This window comes from Rhipicephalus microplus, chromosome 9 (genome assembly GCF_043290135.1).
Source record: "Rhipicephalus microplus isolate Deutch F79 chromosome 9, USDA_Rmic, whole genome shotgun sequence".
Classification (NCBI taxonomy): Eukaryota; Metazoa; Arthropoda; class Arachnida; order Ixodida; family Ixodidae; genus Rhipicephalus; species Rhipicephalus microplus.
Window position 1 is genome coordinate 39,064,397 of NC_134708.1, and position 20,223 is coordinate 39,084,619.

Consider the following 20,223-nt stretch of genomic DNA (forward strand, 5'->3'; position numbering starts at 1 on the left):
ACTCGAGGTGGTTAAAGGTGGGAATTGGACCCGAAGCGCAAGCCGTAAGAAAGTGTGCGTGTGCTACCTCTCATTTAGTCCTTGGAATGTCCGCTGGATGGCGGTGCTTCTGTATGGGGAATATATGATGAAAAGATGCGAGATGGTGGTACTTGGAGTGTTGAATAGATGGACGAACGGACACATAGACAGATGCATGGATGGACGCATGAACGGACGCAGGGGCGGCTGCATGGACGAACCCAGGGACGGACGCACGAACAGACGCACGCACGGACGGGCTGATGGACGCATGGACGGTCACACTGACGCACGCATGGACGGATGGAAGCAAGAACGAATGGACGGACGAATTCTTTGCCCTACTCTCCATCATTCACTCCGTGGATATGCTGCCATTTTTTTTTTTGTCTTTTCCTTGTAGACTGGCGAGCTCCATTCAGATACACCCATTTGCTGTCTCGAGAGACCTGTCGGTATAAAAACGAAGTATTGGCCGCGAGAACCTCCACTAGAGAGGCCAGCGCTGCGATCGCTTTGACGTCACAGATAGGGTAGTAGTTGTGGACTACGGCAGCTTTGCTTTTGCGACACCACTTGCATCGTCCCCCATGGCTGCACCGGTTTTCAGTCCTGATTTTACGATGCACATTCGACACGAGAGTGCCATTAGGGTCACCGATTCGTAGTTTGTTTGCCCGCATTATCAGGTCCTACTGCTTTTTTTAAGCACTTAGCTTCAAAACAGAGGGAAGCACGCACGGTCTCCACAGGGAAAGCGCGGGAAATACGGTTTTCTAGCAGACAAAGTCCACCCGGCATCCTATGAGGGACGTCATCACGTAGGTGGCGCCACGGTATGTCCTCGAGCCCGATATATATATATGACACGAAGGCGTAGTTTACTTAAATGGCAACGTCGTTCGCGGAGGTGGTGGAACCACAGCGTTGCTCGACTTGTTAGAGCGCGCTCCGCGAGTGTGGGAGGCACAGGGTTGAATTTCGGCGTTGGCGTCGTTGGTTTTTAGCGGAAAATCGTCACCTTGTGCGTGAACGAAAAAAAAAAAAAACAGAAAAAGATGTGAATAAATTGAACAATAAAAAAAATTCTGGGTCTGAGTGGGGCTCCAACTTAGGTTGTTTGCGTGGCAGGTGGGTGTTCTAGCACACAACCACGCCGGTGCTTTTTTTTTCTTTTACCTGTTATTTAATACAAATGCGGTTTACGGTACATACATAGCGTACAACATACATAAGGCCGCTTGGACAAATGTTCAATGAACATTACAAAGCAAATCCCATACAACTCAACGTATAAAGGGGTATTTGAGCAGCAGACTTCATGAACTCTGTATACCAGTCCGTCCGAAACTGCAGTTCGTCATAAAAGTCATTTAGCTGGAAACGCATTTGCACAGCCGCGCGTTTGATTGCGAGTGCAGCTAAAATAACCACCTCTTCTTGGAAATGCAGTGAAAGTAACTTTCGTGCTTTACGAACACATGCGCCATGTATACATGCTTCACAATACAACATGAAATGTCGCAGTAACTTTGCGCGGCACTAGCGTAATATACCGTGTAGCGCGAGAACATATGATTATTATGATGACTTCGTGATTTAAAGCCGCCCACCCACTACAAAAGGCACACACGTTACTGCGCGTATTCCTTTAAGGGTATTGGGGGCATGGCAAATCTGAAAATATATCATGCACTAAGTGATCTTAAAACCGTAGTGCAGCGATTGAGATCAACACAGAAATATATTTACAAAAAAAAAAAACGGTGCTTTTACCCGCTTCAATGTCACCAGCGACATCGGCCATGTTTTTTTTTTCTGAGCTCCACAAGAACATAACGTTGTTTGTGTCATCGAAAGGTTTATTAGATCACACTATGTTCTACAGACCGAGCAAAAGAAGGCCTCCCAGATACGTTGGGTCAGACATTATCGTTCGCACAGAATAGATTGTTGTATGCCTATACTCACCATTATGCCACATTTTGTAGAGCTTTCAGTGGCCAAGTTTGAGGACGTTACGCAAGATGGGTGTCAACTTACGCGTTTTAAATGAGGTGTAAAAAAGAGATTTCCAGCTTTTTTTTTGTGTTCTAAATCAGTTTAAGTGATGTGCAATATTTTTGCGTCGTTATGTCTCGCCGCCCGTTTGACCAGAATAGCATGGTGGTCGTTTGCGGAATGGTCTGAAATTATAGGGGCATGCATGGGGAACATATTTAAGTGTGCCTTTCCTTCTCCAACACAGTAAAGTACGACAGTGCAGTGTTCAAAGAAGCGTAATTACTACCCTAAACGCATTTGCGCACCATATTTGCTCCGTAGAGGCGTTCTTGCTGGAAATCAGAGTCATCGCTGAGACAGATTCAAATAATGAAGGTCCCACTTCTAGCGTCCCTAGGTTCCTTGCAATTGCAGTTCTTGATGCGAAAGCCTTAAATTCGTCCTCAGATGTGAAAAACGACGGTTGTTGGCGTCTTTCAGCGTCAACAAGAGTGATGGAACAAAAGAAATCCTATGATATATAATGTCACCGTATGACGTCAAATTGTCGCTTAGTCAAAGGTGGGCCTGATCGTGGAGGTAATGCATAACCACTTGAGGTGTGCAAAGCTTTTAGAGGTAAGGGAGGATCAGTACATTGACTCGTAAGTAAAATAGGCAGTAGATAGCTTTCACCTTTGTGTCGTCTTTGGGAAAAACGTAGATTTGAATTGAATTGTACTGTGTTAAAGAAAATACAGTCAAACAAAAACATGTTAGAAACATCCGGATTCATTGTAAAATTGTAGTATGGATTCATCCAACCATCAAACACATAAATGTAGAGACAGGAGACAGGGTTGCACAATCAGTGCAGCTTACCACACGGAACATATTGAAAAAAGAAAAAGCGTCGAACTTATACACAACAGTTTAACATGTTTTGGTTTGCATACTAAACTTAAATAATACGTGAGATGCTCTCGAGTTTTATTCGAGATACCTGTCTTACATTAGTGCACTCACTCAATCACTCACTCACTCACTTTCTCTCATTCTAACTGTCGTCTGCGTCTGTACTTTATCTCAGTAACTCACTCACTATCGCTCACCATCCCTGTAGCAGCGCCTCATCTCCCGACAGCGCCTACGTTCCTTTATCCGCCCTTCGTTCTCTCCTTTTGTTTCTCGCGTTCCTGCCGCTTCATCTTTCTCCCTTCTCGCGAAGCAACGTGCCTGCTCGCACGGCGGGTCGTCATCAGCATTTGTCATGAGCCTCCCTCTGTTGCTGATGGCATGTTCCGCCTCCGTCGCCGTTCATTTTCTCTATTGTCCGTCTTCTCGCTTCTTATTCGTCTTTTTTATTCGATAATCGTCGAATCTTTCCCTCTCTACGCCGCGCTCTCGTCTGGTGTTGCTTTCAGAGATAACACTTGCTCGCCCTCTTCGATCGGCACGGTTCGATTAGCGAGCCCCCTCTTAACTTCTCCGCCGAACTTATCTGTCTCGTTCCTTTTGCGTTATCTTCGTTTTTTTTTTCTTTTTTCTTCTCAAAGAATCAAGCTTCTTTTAGACAAGCTTGTTTTCTTGATTTACCGCCCAGAGTTTCACCTCCTGTTGCTTCCTCGTTTCTTGTCACCTTCTAGGTCTTCTTTTATGAATGGAAAGTCTGCCATCCATAACGTCTCTAGATTTCTCGTTCCAACATACCGATTAAGAAATTTTTTTTAAGAGATGGGGCACCGGTGCAGCTTTGTACTTTGTTTTTTTTTAGTCGTTGCTGCCACTGCTGCTTCTGTGTACGACTTCTCTTGTGTTTTTTTTTTGTGTGTTCTGTACTTTCGCGAGATTGCGTGGGCTTTTCGTCGTGTGCGGCTGTGTCCCGACGTTGTCGCTATTGTGCAGCTAATTGAGGCTCATTCACGTATTCCTGTCATTCATGTCATTCCATGCTTGGAAAGGCAAGATGAAAAAAAAAGGTGGTGAAACAATGAGATTGCGGGAGTAAAGACTGTTTAAAAACTCGATTTACTTTTCTTTTTCTTTTTGTTGTAGATATCGAAAAATCGTCCGAACTTCAAGGTTTCGTATCTGTCGGCGTGTGCCTGCTTAGTTTCTTTTGCTTTGTTTTGTATCCGTTGCTCCGTGTCCCCGTTTCGTCGGTGTTGTATTGCCAGCTTTGTTGAGCTTTCATTGTTTCGTCTTCGTCCTTCGGCCTGTTTAAGTTCGTCTTATTTGCTGTGTCTGTGCTTTGTACGTAGCTTCGTATACCTTCTTTTGTCTTTAATAATAGTTTACAGCTTATTCTGACACACTGACATTCTGGATCTACACTTGCTAGCCTGATGACAAACCTTGCTTTGTCTTCTCTGTTTCGTCTGCTTCGTTTCGTCTGCCTCGTTTAGTCTTCGCTCTTTTGCCAAATATGTTTCCTACGCGTTGTTTATTCTGCACTGTACCGTCGGCCTTGTCTCGTGCGGTTTTTTTTCTTTTTATCCTCTATCCCGCCACAACTACAGTTAACTTTCACCGTGAAGTGCTCACTCTCTTTCTCTTTTTTTTTTCTTCTGTTTAGGCTCAATGTTCCTCACTACCTGTTTCTATACATACCACGATTGCTCGGAATGCATTTCCTTTATTCTCTTCTTATGCGCTGTGATGCCTATTATGCGCACACCATCTCCATTGTTATTTCGACTGCCCAGCGCGTGCCTTTCCCGAATTTCCCCCTCGCACGAGAAGCGCTTGCTAGGGACGAGCTGGAGCGATTTCGCTTCCGCCTTTCTACCGCTAGACTTGTAATACCACAACCTTTTTTCTCTCTCTACTTTCATTCGCGATTCCCTTTTTATTTTCGTTCAGTAGCCCCCGCCCTCCCCCTTTTCTTTTTTTCGCCCCATTCGGCAGCGCGGCCGGCTACACGCGCTCGCTCTTTCCTCTGTACAGTTTGTCCCGAAGAGGGAGCCGAAATGAAGTGGCGCTCCTTAATTCCCCAAATGGCCTCAAACGACGCTCTTCCGGAAATGACGGGCCGCCCGCCGTCGCCGCCTCGCCGGCGAAAACGAATTGTCCGTGAAGACGGACTGTATGCGAGGAGAAACGCGAAACAGAAAAGGTCTAAAGAAGCCGGAATGAAACTATGGGAAGAGACACGGTACATCGGAGGGAAGCATCACGCCCTTTTCGTTTCTTCTCATATCCCGTTTTCCCCCCACGTTTTGGCAACGTACTTCTGTTTCATCTCTTTCTAGATGTTTTTCGTCCTTTGAAAACTGCGAAACTCGTGGTGTGAATTTTTTTGTTTGTTTCTCGTTTACTGTTTTATGGTTTCAACAGCCGAGTCTTTTGTTCCGGCTATGCTTCATTCGTTCGTACTTTGACCTCCAATTTTTGTTGCAAAATCAGCCTCTTTAAGAAAAAAAACACAAGTGGCGCGCTCGCAGATTGAAACAACTCCGGCTTCTCTTCAGCCGCACAGTACCACATTTAGTTCCTTCTTCGTAGCTTTTTTTATCGCTTTTTTTGTGACCGGGCTACCAGAGGCTACTTTCTGGCCAAGCGTGTGTGCGTGTTTGTGACGGCGTCTATGAAGGCTTTTATTTATTAATTTGCGCACACTTCTTCTTGTTTCGGTCGTACCGATTCTCACCACAAAGCGGTTCTTTTCCGATTCGCGATCGGCGGGCGGGGCGAGAACCGACTTCTTCCATGAACTGAACGGCTGTGGACGCGTTGTGGTGTTCGCGTCTGAGGTCGTCGTCATTATTTCTTCGCCAGATCCGATAAAATAGGCCCGAACGATCGAATTTTCCAGCGCCACCCGTCTTTCAAAGAGAATTTCCCTCCGGTGGCGCCTTCCTTATGAGAAGTGCCTTACAATACTGTGTAGAGGCTCCGTAATAGGCGGCCAACATTGGTCGTCCGTCCCTTGACGATTTCTCCGTTCGCATTCTCGGCGCAGTTTTGCTTCGCCATCATTATCGGCGTTGCCTCGTCCTGCTTATTTTGCTATTTCTCTCGAACGCAAGTGTGGCTCCTTTGTGGCTCTGTGCCCGTGAATGTTTGTATGTTCGTGTATTGTAAAATTTCGGCAGGACCTTACACTGTCTGTAGCACTTGAACGTGAAACCGCAATTTGTAGCCAACCGTAGGTAGGCAAGAAATCGTGAGCTCACGCGGACTGACCGAAACTTTACTCAAAAATGCACTCGGACTCAGATTTACTAAAAATTGCCCAACCCGATGAACTCGACCCATTGAAAATTTTCTCAAACGGACTCACCGCACTCAAGCTCGCCGAAATATCACTCACCCGGACTCGCTCATACTCAGACTCATGGCTCGGTGTGGGTATGAGTGAGTTCGCATTAAAGACTGATAAGTGAGTTCGCGGACCTGTGCTTGTAATGCACCAAGTAATGCAAACTTTTTGCAAGAGTCTAGTCTCTGATAAAATAAAATCTGGTACAGATTTCGGGAGCCCTCCACTACGGCGCACCTGTTAAAGTCGTCGTTTTTTCTAGACGTCAAACCATACGAGTTGTAGCACTAATTACACCACCTACGGTATGCCTCGTTATTGCTAATCGTGTCCAGTGCAATAATATCTCGTGCGTATGTGTGCTTTTTTGTTAGTTTTCTGTGCTCTCCGTTGCCGAATAAAGTTTTTCTGCAGGCGCAATCAATGAAAGGGTGCCTATTTAAAAGTGCCCTGGAATGCTCAACTCGGAACGATGCGGAAGCCCAGGGCGAGCAAGTAAATTCGGAGACTGTAGCGCGGAGAAATAAAACCACAAACCATGGAGAAACCGAGTGAGGAGAGTATAGAGTAGAGAAAATGGGAGATGTCAGAGAGGGAGGGAGAGAGAGGAAGTCCTTGTTTGGAAAGTGGACTTAGATTGAACGACGCGACGTTCATCCTCTCTGCCCGAGCAGCCGATGAGATTGAAGTGGAGCGAGTTAAACGCGTTGCTGACGATGCGAAACGCGAACGCTTAAACCCGCTCTTCTTCTGCGTCCTCTTCCTTACCTCTCTTCAGTCGCGTTCTCGTTCTTCGATGCCGCTTGATTCGCTTCTATTTCCGAACAACCGTTTCTTCTGCTTCATCACCATTGGCCACGGGCCGAGAAGGTGGCCGCTGCCTTCAGAATCTATCATTCTACGTCGTAGCGGGAACAGTCACAGATCAGTGTTGCGCGTGGTGCTCGTAGGAGAATCAGACATATTGATCTTGTTCTTAAAGTAAATCGTGTGGGCAGCGTCGACTGTCAGTCGCAGTGATGTTCGTGTCTGCTTTATGTTCGCGCGGATTCTACAGAAACTCGGCCAGCTTTTCGCTTTCAATATGCCTGGGACTTGCTTCTAGCAAACTGTCTTGTTCCTTGCTTTTCTCGCTTCCCGTTGGTGTTGTGCCTTCCCTGCTCTACTTTTGCGTTTGCGACTGTGTGTGTGTATGTGTTTGTGTGCAGGTGTGCCTGCAGCAATGAGTGTACGTGCGTGTATTGGTGTTCCCCCGTCTCTTGACCAAAGAAGAAGCCACGAGCATCTCAGTGGCGGGGGCCTTGCCACTGTTGCTCCTGCCACTGAGGTGCTCGCGCTTCCGGCTCCCGTGTCCCCCGATTCTCTCCGCCATTCCACCGGCGATCATCAGATCCCGGTCTCCTTCCCTGAGCAAACATGGCGCGAAAGACGCGCGCACCTTTCGTGGCTTTCTTTCCCTCTTTCTTCGTCGTATCCTTCTTTTCTTTTTGTGTCTTCTCTTATCCAGACACACACTGTCTCTCGCTCTCTCTCTCTCTCTCTCTCTCTCTTTCTCCTTGGCGCTTCGCGGGGCTGCCAGCGGCACTCGAATGCAATCAAGGAAGCTCCGCTCGCGTGCGCGCTCAGCCATGCGGGCAGCAGTGACGGCCGGCTTTTGCCTGTCTGCCTTGCCTGCCTTGCAGGCGTTATAGCCGCTGCCGCCTGCTGTCCCCATTCTCCTCCCTCGCTTCTGCGCCTGTTACGGTGTCTGTGCTTCCTTGGAGTTGTATGTAGGGCTGCTTATTCGGAGTTGATTTTCCCCGCCACCGCGCAGAGCTTTGCTCCCTCTTCCTATCATTCCTCTTCATCTTCTATTCGGTCGCTTGATGTCTCCGCGTCTCTGTATCCCTCTCCCTTTTGCTCACTGCCAGTCTTCTCTTTCATGTTTACTCGCGTGCGCTTCGTGACGTCGCCAGATTTTCTCTCTCTTTCGAACGTGCGAGACTCTTCTGTCTTACCTTCTTTCTTATTTTTTTTTTGTGTTTGCCTCCTTTCTCGTTTACCTCCTCTTCCTCCTTCCTCTTCTTTTACTCTTTTTAGTGGCACCCTCAGCCGTGGGCCGCTACATACCAGCCGCTGCTGCGCGATTCGGGTTTGTGATTCGTGGTGGTACGGGCTCACTTCGCTTCTCGGGTCTCCGCCGCTCTAGCCTCCCAGAGTTTTTGCCACTTGGGCTTCTTCTGTCCTTGCCGGGTGATTCGCCGGGTTTTTTCGCGTCTTTATTACTTTTCGTTATCGTTATTATTTCTCGCTTTTCTGAACTTTCTTCCCCTGTACCTCTCGTGTCTTTGCTTCTTTCGTCTTTTCCCTTTCTTTTTCATCTACACGATGCCGCCGTTCTTGATGTTGAAGTTGAAAAGCTGCGTGATTGAATTACACCTACTTTGGCGCTTATGGCAAGAGAAGAACAAAAAAAATGACGGATGGTCGCGCAAGGTGCTCATAGACGAGTTGTGTGAGTTTTGAAAATGTTTATGCTGATCAGTGCAATTTGACGATGTTACCCTCAGATTTTACATAAAATCTGTGTTGATTAAACCAAAAAATGCGTTAGCAGCAGAGTAAGCATGCTCATGATAATGTCCTAATAAATGCGGCTTTCAATTACATATATGAAATAACTGAGCCGGTTTACATATATGAAATATTACATATATGAAATAAAATTACATATATGAAATAACTGAACTTGCTCTTCTCCAGCTGGATTTCGGCTCGATTATCCTTCGTTCGAGCTCAGAAATAATAATGTTTAAGTCACTTAACAAGCATTCGTGTCTGAGGATCGAACCCGAAACCAACGCCTATCCGGGGTGGTCGCTGCGCCCGATGGAGCTAACCGACGGCGTAACATATGTCAGCACGAAGGGCAACTGATCGACTACTCGGAGCGCGTGGATGATTTTTCCGCCACCTCGCGCGCGCTTCCGCTGGAGTGATTCACCGTATTCAGTTATTGGAGTATTTAAACAAAATTTCGATGTTATCCCACAGAACGTGGGCTACTTTTTCGTGAACGATTTCATCTTGTCGTTATTATGCGCCTTGAACGTTGGTTTTCTTGCATAGTGAGTGCACTTGTGGCAGAGCACGCTTTACAGGCAATGTGCGTTATGGCGTATTTGAGTCGCAAAATATGGCAGTAGTATTCTTTCTTTCTTTCTCTGTTTTTTCGTTCTTTTTCTTCCATTTTGATGAACTCGAAATGGTTGTGGCCCGTCTTATGTGCGGTGTCAGTAGTGTACACTCGCCCACAAAAGCTTATGGAGCGTGTGCTCCACTGTAAATTCGAGTTTTCGCTTGGTTAGTGCACGGTGCTTATAACTTAAGAAGCGGCCGTGTAGGTCCCAAGGACTAATAACAGGCTAGGACGTCTATTTGTAGGCTATAGTCTCAGAGAAAGTGAGAATGTAGATTTCTCGGATACTTCCGGTTCCGCAATTTTTTGATGGGGAGGGGGGAGGGGGTGGCTATGTTCAAGTTTGAGTGCTCGCTTTCAATGGGCTTTAGAATTTTGGTATACCCTAAACTACCGCCTGCCTCCTAATCAGATTGTGGTTTTAGCTGGTGAAAGCCGAATAGTTAATTAATAAGTAAGCAACTCATTTTCACTTCCAGACTAACAAAATGCGCGTCTGGTTGTAAAATGAAGTTTAATGGTCTCTCTCGCTCTCGTTTGCGTGTGCCAGAGAGAGGGAACAGAAGGGTGACGCCTTCTGTAGAGAAGTGATGAAGCGAGCGACGTGGCGTGTCGCTCTTGCAAGTCACGTTTACTTATCTCTCTATACGTTGGAGTTTGAAAACGCCCGCTGGTTCTAAAATGCATTAATCCATTTGCCGCCCGAGCGGATGCGTTGTTTCCGTGCGGCAGAAAAATAAATGACAACTGAGACCACTTACCGTCGGCGTTCGTACCGAGGCCAGGGTTTGGAGCGTAAGCTGTCGTGAGGTTGCGTGGATTTGCGTACTTTGCGGCCGTGTTCGACGGAAGTTTCGTGCGTGACGTTGACAGTGACAGCGTTTTCTCCCGGTTGTCGCTCGAAACTTCGTCATTAGCCGCATCGGGTGCACGAGTGTTGTGGATTCTGGATTTGGGTTTTTTTTTTCTATTTGGTGCTAACTATTGTTTGCCTAGGACGCTTTACAACAGGGACGCTTTTTTTGCGTGTATTTTTGCTCCGTGAAATCAGTTGCTGTGGTGGTCTAGAGGCTACGCCGCCGGAGTGCTGACCCGAAGGTTTTGATCTCCGACAGTGGCGGTCGCGTTCCTATAGATAATAAACAATACAATACGCGTTTCTACTGAATTAAACAATACAATACTGCCACTCATCACAAAAAATAAAGAAGAGTGAAAACACACAGAAAAAGAAAAAATAGTGTAAACTGGGAACAATAAAAAAGACAAGACGACGATCATGGAAAGGTTGTGAAAAATAAAAGGGAACATGCACAATTATGTGGAAACCTTCCTGTAAGGCGGAAAAGAGAAGAATCTGTGCATTGTGAAAAACGATGTCAAGACAGGGCAGTGTTGACATAAATCAATGACAGTGGACTACGATAATAATAATAATAATAATAATAATAATAATAATAATAATAATAATAATAATAATAATAATAATAATAATAATAATAATGAATGAATGAATGAACGAATGAATCAATGAACGAATGAAGCTGTTACACTGGCCTCAGCAACTTAACCGATCTCACTTACCTTCATAAATTCGGGATGTGGTCATATCTCGACAGGGAGCTCAAAGCTTCATTTTTTCGGCACATTTTTCACTGGCTCGTTGATTATTTACTTTCTTTGCGCGCCAAAGCGACATCCTCTCTGCAACTCCTTTGTTTTCTTTTTTTCTTTCTTGTTTTACAGGTAAGACACTACTCCTTTTGGAAGAATGGCAGTGGATCCAGGTACCGTGCAATCTGTATGTATACTCTCTAATCCGCATAATTTCCTCGAGAGGAATATTTAAGATGAAAGAAAAAAGGAACACAGCGTGGATTATTGTTGAAATGTGAGCATTAAGCGGTGGACCGATGCGACTGCTTTTTTTTTCCAAAGAAGGTTAACAGGGGAGGGGGCGGGGAGTTGCTGCAACGGGTATGATAGCTTCCTCGGCATGTTTATAACGTGTGGCGTTGATCTCAACTGGGCTACGTATTTCTAATTCTATTTTGTTACCGCGATGGCGGTTTAGATTTGCGGTTTAGAGTGATTTAGATTTGCCAAACGTGACAGTAAGCCATCAAATACTACATACCAATATTAGATACGCGATTTAAGTTATAGTTGGTGCGATTCATCCCAAATTGTTAACGGTGCTTGAAAAATTCGGAAAGGAAGGGGACACGCTGAGACGAATAGGGCTGACTTACAAATAAGTTTATTTAAAAAAAAAAAGTAGATACATGTAAAGCCAGGAAATGATCCAAGCCGAGAAAAGAAGTGCGCAACTGCTTATACTTTAATCATCAGCACTGGGGTCAAAGTTTTCGTTGGAAAGTTTGATAGGGTGTGCGCTGATGCACTCCTCATTGAGCTTGTTTATCGACTCAGCCGCTACCACTTCGCGAGTTGAGCAGACGCTTTCGATTCGCCGTTAACATTTTTGCAATGGATACGTGCCAACTTGTCCAAGGGTCAACTCTGAATACTTGGTGGGAGTCGACTTCGGACATTACTGAGAAGCGCAAGAACGAGAAAAAGGTGGAAAAAAAATATATACAGGACGCAGGACTAAACTTCTGTTTTTTTTTTTTTTTTTTACAGCGAAAGCTGTTATAAGAGTGAAACCCGGGTCAAGCGCGGTGCCGCCGCCGCCGGTGTTCGTAACTACTATCGCGAAATAAGAAAACAATTAGAAAGGACACAGTGGGGCTCGAACCCGGGTTCGCTGCGTGCCAGCCCAGTATTTTACCAGTGAGCCTCGCCGGTGCTTGGGACGTGTCTGCAAACTTGCCTTAGGCAGGCTGGATGCGGGCAAAGGAATTGAGTTAACATGAGTAATAAAGCGTTTTAGAACAGTAAAGGAGCAATGAGGCGTCACATAATTCGAATAGGGGAACGAGTGGGGTCGTCCAACGTTCGAACCCATAACAAGAGCTTGTTCTTGATCACCTATTAACTGTGGTGCATGCCCACTTCAGGCATAATTCCTAGTCGTTGTCAGCCACTGCATGAACAATTGGCACAGAATTCCTCGCAATAGTTTAGCGGATACCGCGCTTTTCAGAAGAATGACGAAAAATAGCATAGTGAATGTTAGTCTACTACCCAGTAATTAATAATACTGATGCCGCAGTGGGTATCAAGCAAGTGTGCTTGCAGTAGTTACCCAATGAGTGTTTAGAAAACGCTCTGAACGACTGTGCTGCGCCTTCCGCGCAGGCCTGGTGTTCTTGTTTTTTGTTTTTGCGCGTGTTGCGTTATATCAAAAGTTCCGCACCGCTCATGCGAGGTGTCTTTTTTTACTTTATTTGTCTACCTAACCAAGGAGAACTTATAGCGTATAAGCATTTTTTTCCCTTGTTCATGCGTTAACCGGAGGCTCAAGCGTTTCAGCAGGTACTGAAGTTGCGCGAATTGTGTAAGAAAAAAAAAAGAAAGCCTGAATCAGGTCGACTCGATTCGTGCGTTAAGGCGAGAGTAAAAAAAAAAACAATTAGTCCGGAGCCGATTTGCGTCCTGCTGGTACAGTAGTTAGTCGGGGCCCGTTGTAGCATGGTCGGATAAATTGCCGGCTCGTGAAATTCGGGATTGCTCACCGTGAAATGACGAGGGCCTTTCGGAATTCGAAACCAGGAACCTTCCCCTGCCCTGACTCCCCATCATCGGCTGCGCCCCTCCCTCTCTTCACCGGTCCCCCCCCCCCCCCCCGCTGAACTACTCCATACCAGTCCGTAGCTGGTGCGTCGCTATTCGGGTTTCGGCATTTCTGAATTGGCGTTTGCCCGCGGGGGTTTTCGGAGTTCGCGTGTCGCGTCTACGGCGCGCTACGAGCGCCGTTTGAAAGCGTATTCGTCACAGTGGTAGCGGTGAGTCGGACTGTTAGATCCTGCTAACGCTTGGCGAAGCGAAATCGAGCGCGCCGAACTATCGCGCGTTGAACGCATTTCGTTGAAAAACGAGGATACTCGAAGCGCCGACCAATAGCGAAGTAGTTTTAAAACTTCGAAAGGCGTTTCGGCGTCGAAGCATCATTGCTCTCACAAGAATGGCCTGATGAGGCGAGCTTAGTAACGAGCGTCGGCCATTGATTTACGTCCCGGAACCACGTCGTGATTATAAAGCATACCATGGTGGTGGGCTCCGGAAATTACAGACACGTGGTGTTCCTTAAGCTTTCATCTAAATCTAAGCACACTGGTCTCCAGCATTTTGCTTCCATCGAAATGCGGACTGTCCACTTTCCCTCTTTGGGTGACTATAGGCGTCAGTGCAAGAAGGAGGCGCTTTCACCGTCCCATTCGTGCGCACGCCTAGTGACCTATACGAGAGGGGAAAAAGGGGCAGCCCCTTCCCACCCTACAGCATACATGGACTTGATAAGCAAGGGGATGCTGCGACTAAACTTTGATCCCCTCTCCCGGAAAGAGACCCTTTCGTCTCGCAACTCGCATTTGCCTCCTTTTGTGGTGTGTGCAATATGCTGGAAATGCGGGTGGCGACGTGCGTAAAACGGCTGCGATTGCGCATGGCGAGGCGAGTGCTTGGGATTTTACCGTTGTGTTGCCCCATGAGAGTGGACGCCGCCCATTAAACAACATAGCGGTGCCGAGGGGTAAAAAATAGTCTAAATTAGGCTTAGTTTTCCCATCGGGAAGTACTTTTACTCGCTCCCCTGACAGCATCTCGTGTTCCGTTCATCGATTTTCGCTGCGACAGCAGTGTCTCTCGTACGTAAGCATGGACAATCATTTAACGAGGCAGATGTTTTCCGACTTGCCGAAGAAAGAAATGAAGAAGCGACTGATTTGTCCGCTCGTAAAGGCACGATGAGCGAATCAGTGGCTCTGTTTATGCTCGATTCTCGCACTTTGATTTGAATTTCGATCGTTATTTAAATTATTGTCCGGCGCGGTGGGATATCTCGGCTTGATGCGTTCGCTGTACCGGGCTATGTGATCGCGTATTTTTCCCTTTCCCTTTCTATTTCATTTGCATGTTTCATTCCTTCACGTGCTCACGGATGCGCGACTGAGCGCATCGGCAGCGCGTGCGTAAACCCGGAAACGTTTGGATTCGCTCGGCTGCTTCTGTTGGCTCAAACAGCTTTTTTTTTGTTTTCACGGGAGTGCGTGTTGTGGTAGCAGTGGGCGAGAACGAAGACAGGCGAAAATAGCGTCTGTATGTATGTATGTATGTATGTATGTATGTATGTATGTATGTATGTATGTATGTATGTATGTATGTATGTATGTATGTATGTATGTATGTATGTATGTATGTATGTATGTACTTATGTATGTATGTATGTATGTGTATATGTGTGTATGTGCTTGAGAGAGAGAAAGAATGTGATTTACGGAGTTACACATGATGAAACTTGTTATTCAACGCCACATTTATAATACCAGATTTTTTTTCTCGTTTTGCTTTTTAACATTACACTGATGTTTACATGATAACTGTCACGACGCTGATCTGACCATAGCCCTCGAGCACTGTGACAAACATGAACAGTTCTTGGAAGAATTCAGCTGGAACTTTTCAGATACTGAGAAGTCGGCCTCGTCGGCGAACTGGTTACGAATCCGCGCTGCTCACCCGAAGATCACGGGTTCCATCCCGCCACCGGTGGTTACATTTCGACGGAGGTGGAATACTGAAGGCCGTTGTTCCGCGCGTTATTAGCGAACGCTAAAGAACTCTCTGTGGTCGAAATTTTCGTACCCCATAACGACGTGCTTCACAAGCGCGTCGCGGTTTTGGCATGTGAACCCGCACAAATTACTGTCATTAAGTGTTAGGAAGGTTGCACTAAATTTTATAGCCCCGCTGCTGGTGAGGGAGCGCTAATTCAGCGCAGTGATTGGCAGTAGTGTATACGCACAGTGGAGACAGAGAAAAAATTGCGCATCACGTTTTGTCAGTTACTGCAGTATATCGCTCAATAAATTTCTGTCCAGTGCCTCAGAAACGTTTAAGAATAGGCTTCGTGTAGGAGGTTTTCGCCGTCGGTAATAAATTTAAAATTTACTGTGACAGCCCAATTCGGGAGTTCGTAGTCAACGGTTATCGGCCCTGCAGCGCAGGGTTCGTGAGATTTATTGCGGAGGACTAGAGATTCAGATTTTCGGGGAGAGCACGCAAGACCGTTTTGTTTAACAAAATTTTGTACCACGTCTGCGGCATCCTGTAACGCGTCTGCAGAACAGCTTGCTTTGTCCCACTTTAATTCTCCTAAAGTTGGCAGTAGCGTACGCTTGGTTGCATAAGGTGAAGCCAGCTTTTCGTGAAGAAAGAATGAAAGGTCTAATGACCGGCGTAAGTATTGCTTTCTGTTTTTATGCAACCGTTTCGTTACAACTACCTGAATACCTTCCAGATTGTTTCAGAGTCTTCGCATAGGCTTGAGCGAGCAAATGCGAAGAGTTTAGTTTATTCTGGAAGTAACGCGCCCGGCAGCGATGCATGTGCCATTGCATGTCCTCTGCCGTGTGTGTGAATTCGGACGCGTCTTGCCGCAGATGAGGCAAGTCGGTGGCCGTCGCTCTGTTCGCCGCTCTCGATGTACAGTCGCCCAAATCTTTACCTATCGTGCACGAGTGGCAGTTTTTTTCGTATATCTCCGCCACATGACTGAAGTAAGTTCCAAAACTAAGGAATACAAGCGCACGCCCTCAAAGCACATGCCCACAAACCAGCGCGCGTTCTGTCTTCTCGTCCTTGCGAATGTTGTTATTTACGGTAAAACGAAAGTTCCGTCACTTATGCCCTATCTCGCTGAATGTGAAGTTTTGTTTAAACCACAAAACAATTTTTTTTAGCAATTTCGTTCTATCGTGGCGCTAACAGACAGAAAAAGTCGCCGCTGCGTACGATATTCAAGATATTGGCAGTTTCACAGCGTGAATTGCAAGTACCGTGAAATTTTATTTGCCGGACACAAACCTACCCAAACTTTCTGTATTTCCCAGTGTTCGTGCAGCCTCCCCTGCACATTCCCAACTGCGGCGTAGTATCATGATTGCTTGGGTTTCGTTTTTGGAAAACTCCGATATGATTACGAGGAACGCCGCAGTGAAGGGCATGCGGAAGTTGAAACCATGCGGTGTTCTTTACCGTGCCCATAAAACTAAGTACGCAGGCCTTACGCACTTTGCGTCTATCGAAGTGACGCCGGCGCGACCGGCCGGGATTCGACCCCGCGACTTTCGAGTCAACACTCAAGCACGATAACCACTACACCACCATGGCGGTTAAGGCCGGCGTAAAGACCGTAGTCTTGAACCGCGCCTCCAGGTACTCGGCTGAACGTAAATGATTGATTGATTTGTGGCGTTTAACGTCCCAAAACCACCATTTGATTATGAGAGAGGCCGTAGTGGAGGGCTCCGAAAATTGCGACCACCTGGGGTTCTTTAACGTGCACCCAAATCTGAGCACACGGGCCTACAACATTTCCGCCTCCATCGGAAATGCAGCCGCCGCAGCCGGGATTTGATCCCGCAACCTGCGGGTCAGCAGCCGAGAACCTTAGCCACTAGACCACCGCGGCGGGGCTTGGTTGAACGTAGAGACATCGAGAACTCGACGTTAACCTCCGCTGAGGCGAGGTTATAAGATGAAGATAACGTGGTAAGGGAGGTCGCAAGTGTCTCTTTAGGTGCGGAAGTGGCCTTTCAGACGATTTCCACTCGGTCGTTTCCTGTTTTACGGCGTTCGTTACTTTCTTCTTCCTCTCGCTTGGCCAGGACGTTGTTTTCAAGCCTGTCCGTGGGACGGAAATGCGACCCTTAACGAGGGTTATAACTTTTACTAAGGCCCCGAGCGTTTTAGCCCTTCGGTCGTCGCTGAGGGCTCGTTTCAGACAATGGCCGTACGGTGGCGCGACGTTCGTGCGTTAGGCCTAACAAAACGGGGTGAAGACGACGTCGTAACGGTCGGTCCCGGCAACATCAGCGTCTTGCAGACGAGAACCAGTGAAAATGCAATAGGGGTAATCACATTTTCTCCAGACGACGCTTTTTTTTTTCGCAACCCTCTTAGAACAGTGCTCGTGCATAAGCCTGTCCGTCTTGCCTCGTATGGCCTTTGTAGTCTGGTTTCGCTCGTAAAAAAAAACGGTCTTTAAAGTGCCGCGCTGCTACCGCTACCGCCCTACATGGGTTGCGGAGCTGGGGAAAACGCAGTTAGCCGTTTCTAAGACCGTTGTCTGACCGTTTTATTGCTTTGTTTTTTTTTTGTTTTTTTTTTCTAGCGTGGGGAAACAAGCGGACCGTATGATTGTCGCGTAAAAAAAAAAAGGGGGTGAGTTGGGGTTGTACGTTTAAGTGCAAACACGTGTGTTTTCGGCTGTTGTCGCAAAGAAGTATAGGCGACTCCAAGTGGTGACTTCAGTAGAGCCTGGCCGCTGGTTTATCATTGTTAATGCGATTGTTTCGTAGTCGAAGACCAGGAAATGGCGGTGTTTCGCCATGGAAGTTTAGAACCCTTGAGTGCTCGTGTTATTTCAGTATCTCAGCGATGTTCACCAGTGGGCCGATTTTTGTTTCTTTTTCTTCATAAGCTGTTTTATTAGTCTATTATTAACTAATATTTGTAGTATATTCATGAAAAATTCGTCGTTCTGTGAATCAATTTCTATTTGTAAACCATACAATAAATAAATAAATAAATAAATCACTAACAACCAATTAATCAATGACTTGACCAGGATTGTTAAGTTTTACAGTGAATGAATAACGATAAAGAGTCGCGTATGTTACCATCGATCCTGATAAATCAAGTTTATAGTACTTTGATTTGATAAAAACTATAACCATAACATAATGGTTGCTATCGGCGCTCTTACTTAGTGTTACAAGCTGCCACTCTAGCGTCGCCAGCGCGAAGTCGGCGACGGGAATGACAGCAGGTTGGTTCGTTCCGTACGCAAGCAGAGACAGTGAAGAGATCAGAGACGTGAGAAAACAAAACAACTTTACTCTAGTAATATTGCAGCCCACGGAATCTAATACAACACTTCAATACAACTAACAAAATACATCAACACTTGATACAACTAAAGAAATATATAACAGAAACAATAGATCAGCTTACGAGAGAGAACTATTACAAACTACACAAACTAACAAGAATAGAACGACGGAGGAGAAAGTTCGAAGATATAAACAGGTGAAGGCATACGTGTGATGACCGGCAGCGTTGTGTCCCCGACGATCGGATGCGAGAAGTCGAAGAGAGTTCTGGCACGACTGCGATGTCGGCGGTGTTGCAACGCTGGTGGCTCCGGGAGGCTAGTGCTTGCAGGTGACTTCGAGCAGGTTGAGCTAACTCGAGGCGAAGTCCCGATGTCTACGTTGCAGACGTTAATATCGCGTCACAACTAGACGAACGGCTAAGTTTAGGTGGCCAGCCGATACAGAGCCACACTAAAAACTTCTAGAAGAGATGCTTGTTGATCTGTTTCTACACCATGTTGGTCAGTGACTAGTCTGCCTAGCAGGGCAAAATCCTGCGCTTAAATCCCCCTCGTGTCTCCTCGCTCTTTTCCTTGGGGACAAGAGACCTCTACCTGGGTCCAATCATGCGCGTTTAATTGATGGGAAACTCCGCCCCAAAAATATTTTGACCCCGCCCCTTTTTAATTGGGAGAGGGCCCTCAACTAGCGAGAGTGACAACCTGTCGGGTTGTTGTCATACGGCTTGGCCACCAGAGCGTTTCCCACGCTTTTCCCCGTGGGAACGGTCAAACGTTTGGCTCTCAGTCGGTGCGTCTTGTAGTCTAATCCTTTTTCGGGGTATACCGCGGCCTTCTACGACCTTGCAGACGCCGCCACAGTTACAAAAGGATTAACCGTCGGCGGCGACGTTCTAAGAAGAGCACCCCATTTTGCACTTCTCGGCTCCCTTTCATGCGCCGCCGTTTCTCACGGTCAGTCGGGGAGTACGGCGCCCGTTAATTGCCGTGACGCGGTGTCGCCAAAAATGGCCGTCCGTGACATTGCCCCCCACTTTTAGAATGTTATTCATAACATTTGTTCACACGGAGGGGAATTTTTTCGACAACAAGGAACAAAATACCACCAACAAGGGAGACATGAGGGCTGTCCCTCTCATACACAACATAACTAGGCAGAGTGCATCAAAGTAACAACAAAAGAAAAAAAACAAACAAATTGTTAGAGTACCAGCTTCAGTTACACGCAACAATATCAAGGCGCAATACAAACAAGAAGAGGAAATAGCCGTGTACGGCAGCCATCAATACAGAATACACTCCACGAATGTATACTACAAAACAAAACGGAACAGGTGCGCTCCTCTACTGTAGTGCAATCCTTCAATGTGCATTATAGCAAGTAAAAACAACCAATGCACCAAGCAACAAGAAAATAACTCAAAATACACTTCTTATACAATGAAATACGTACATACAAACAGAAAACAACCGACGAAAGAAAAAAAAACATGCTCATAGACCTCAAGTCTCAATGCGCGCAACGACAACTGTACCGGGTCACGCCAATCTTAATCAATTTACGAGATCATTCGGTTTATGCTAACATCTTCCTCAAAAGCTCATTCATTCCACATCCCCATGGCAGTGGAGGCATACGATGCCACACTAAACCTTTGAAACAACTAGAAAAATGACACATTTTCTTGGTTTTTACCTTATGCAAATTTTCGCACTCATGATTAAACTAATTCGATGCTAACTTTCAGCCTTTGGCTC

The 20,223-nt window shown here is 46.4% G+C and overlaps 1 protein-coding gene across 3 annotated transcripts in view; it reads left to right on the forward strand.

Moving 5' to 3' along the window:
* mib1 (E3 ubiquitin-protein ligase mind bomb 1) overlaps window positions 1–20,223 on the forward strand; it is a 482,913-nt gene that overhangs the window by 147,224 nt on the left and 315,466 nt on the right. The window contains exon 13 of one of the 3 annotated variants that reach the window (XM_075873461.1): window positions 11,190–11,210. The exons of the other annotated variants lie outside the window; for them this stretch is intronic. Coding sequence (XP_075729576.1) covers window positions 11,190–11,193 — 4 coding nt within the window. The 3' untranslated portion in view covers window positions 11,194–11,210. Of the gene's footprint in view, window positions 1–11,189; window positions 11,211–20,223 lie in introns of those variants that run through there. 3 annotated transcript variants of the gene reach the window in all.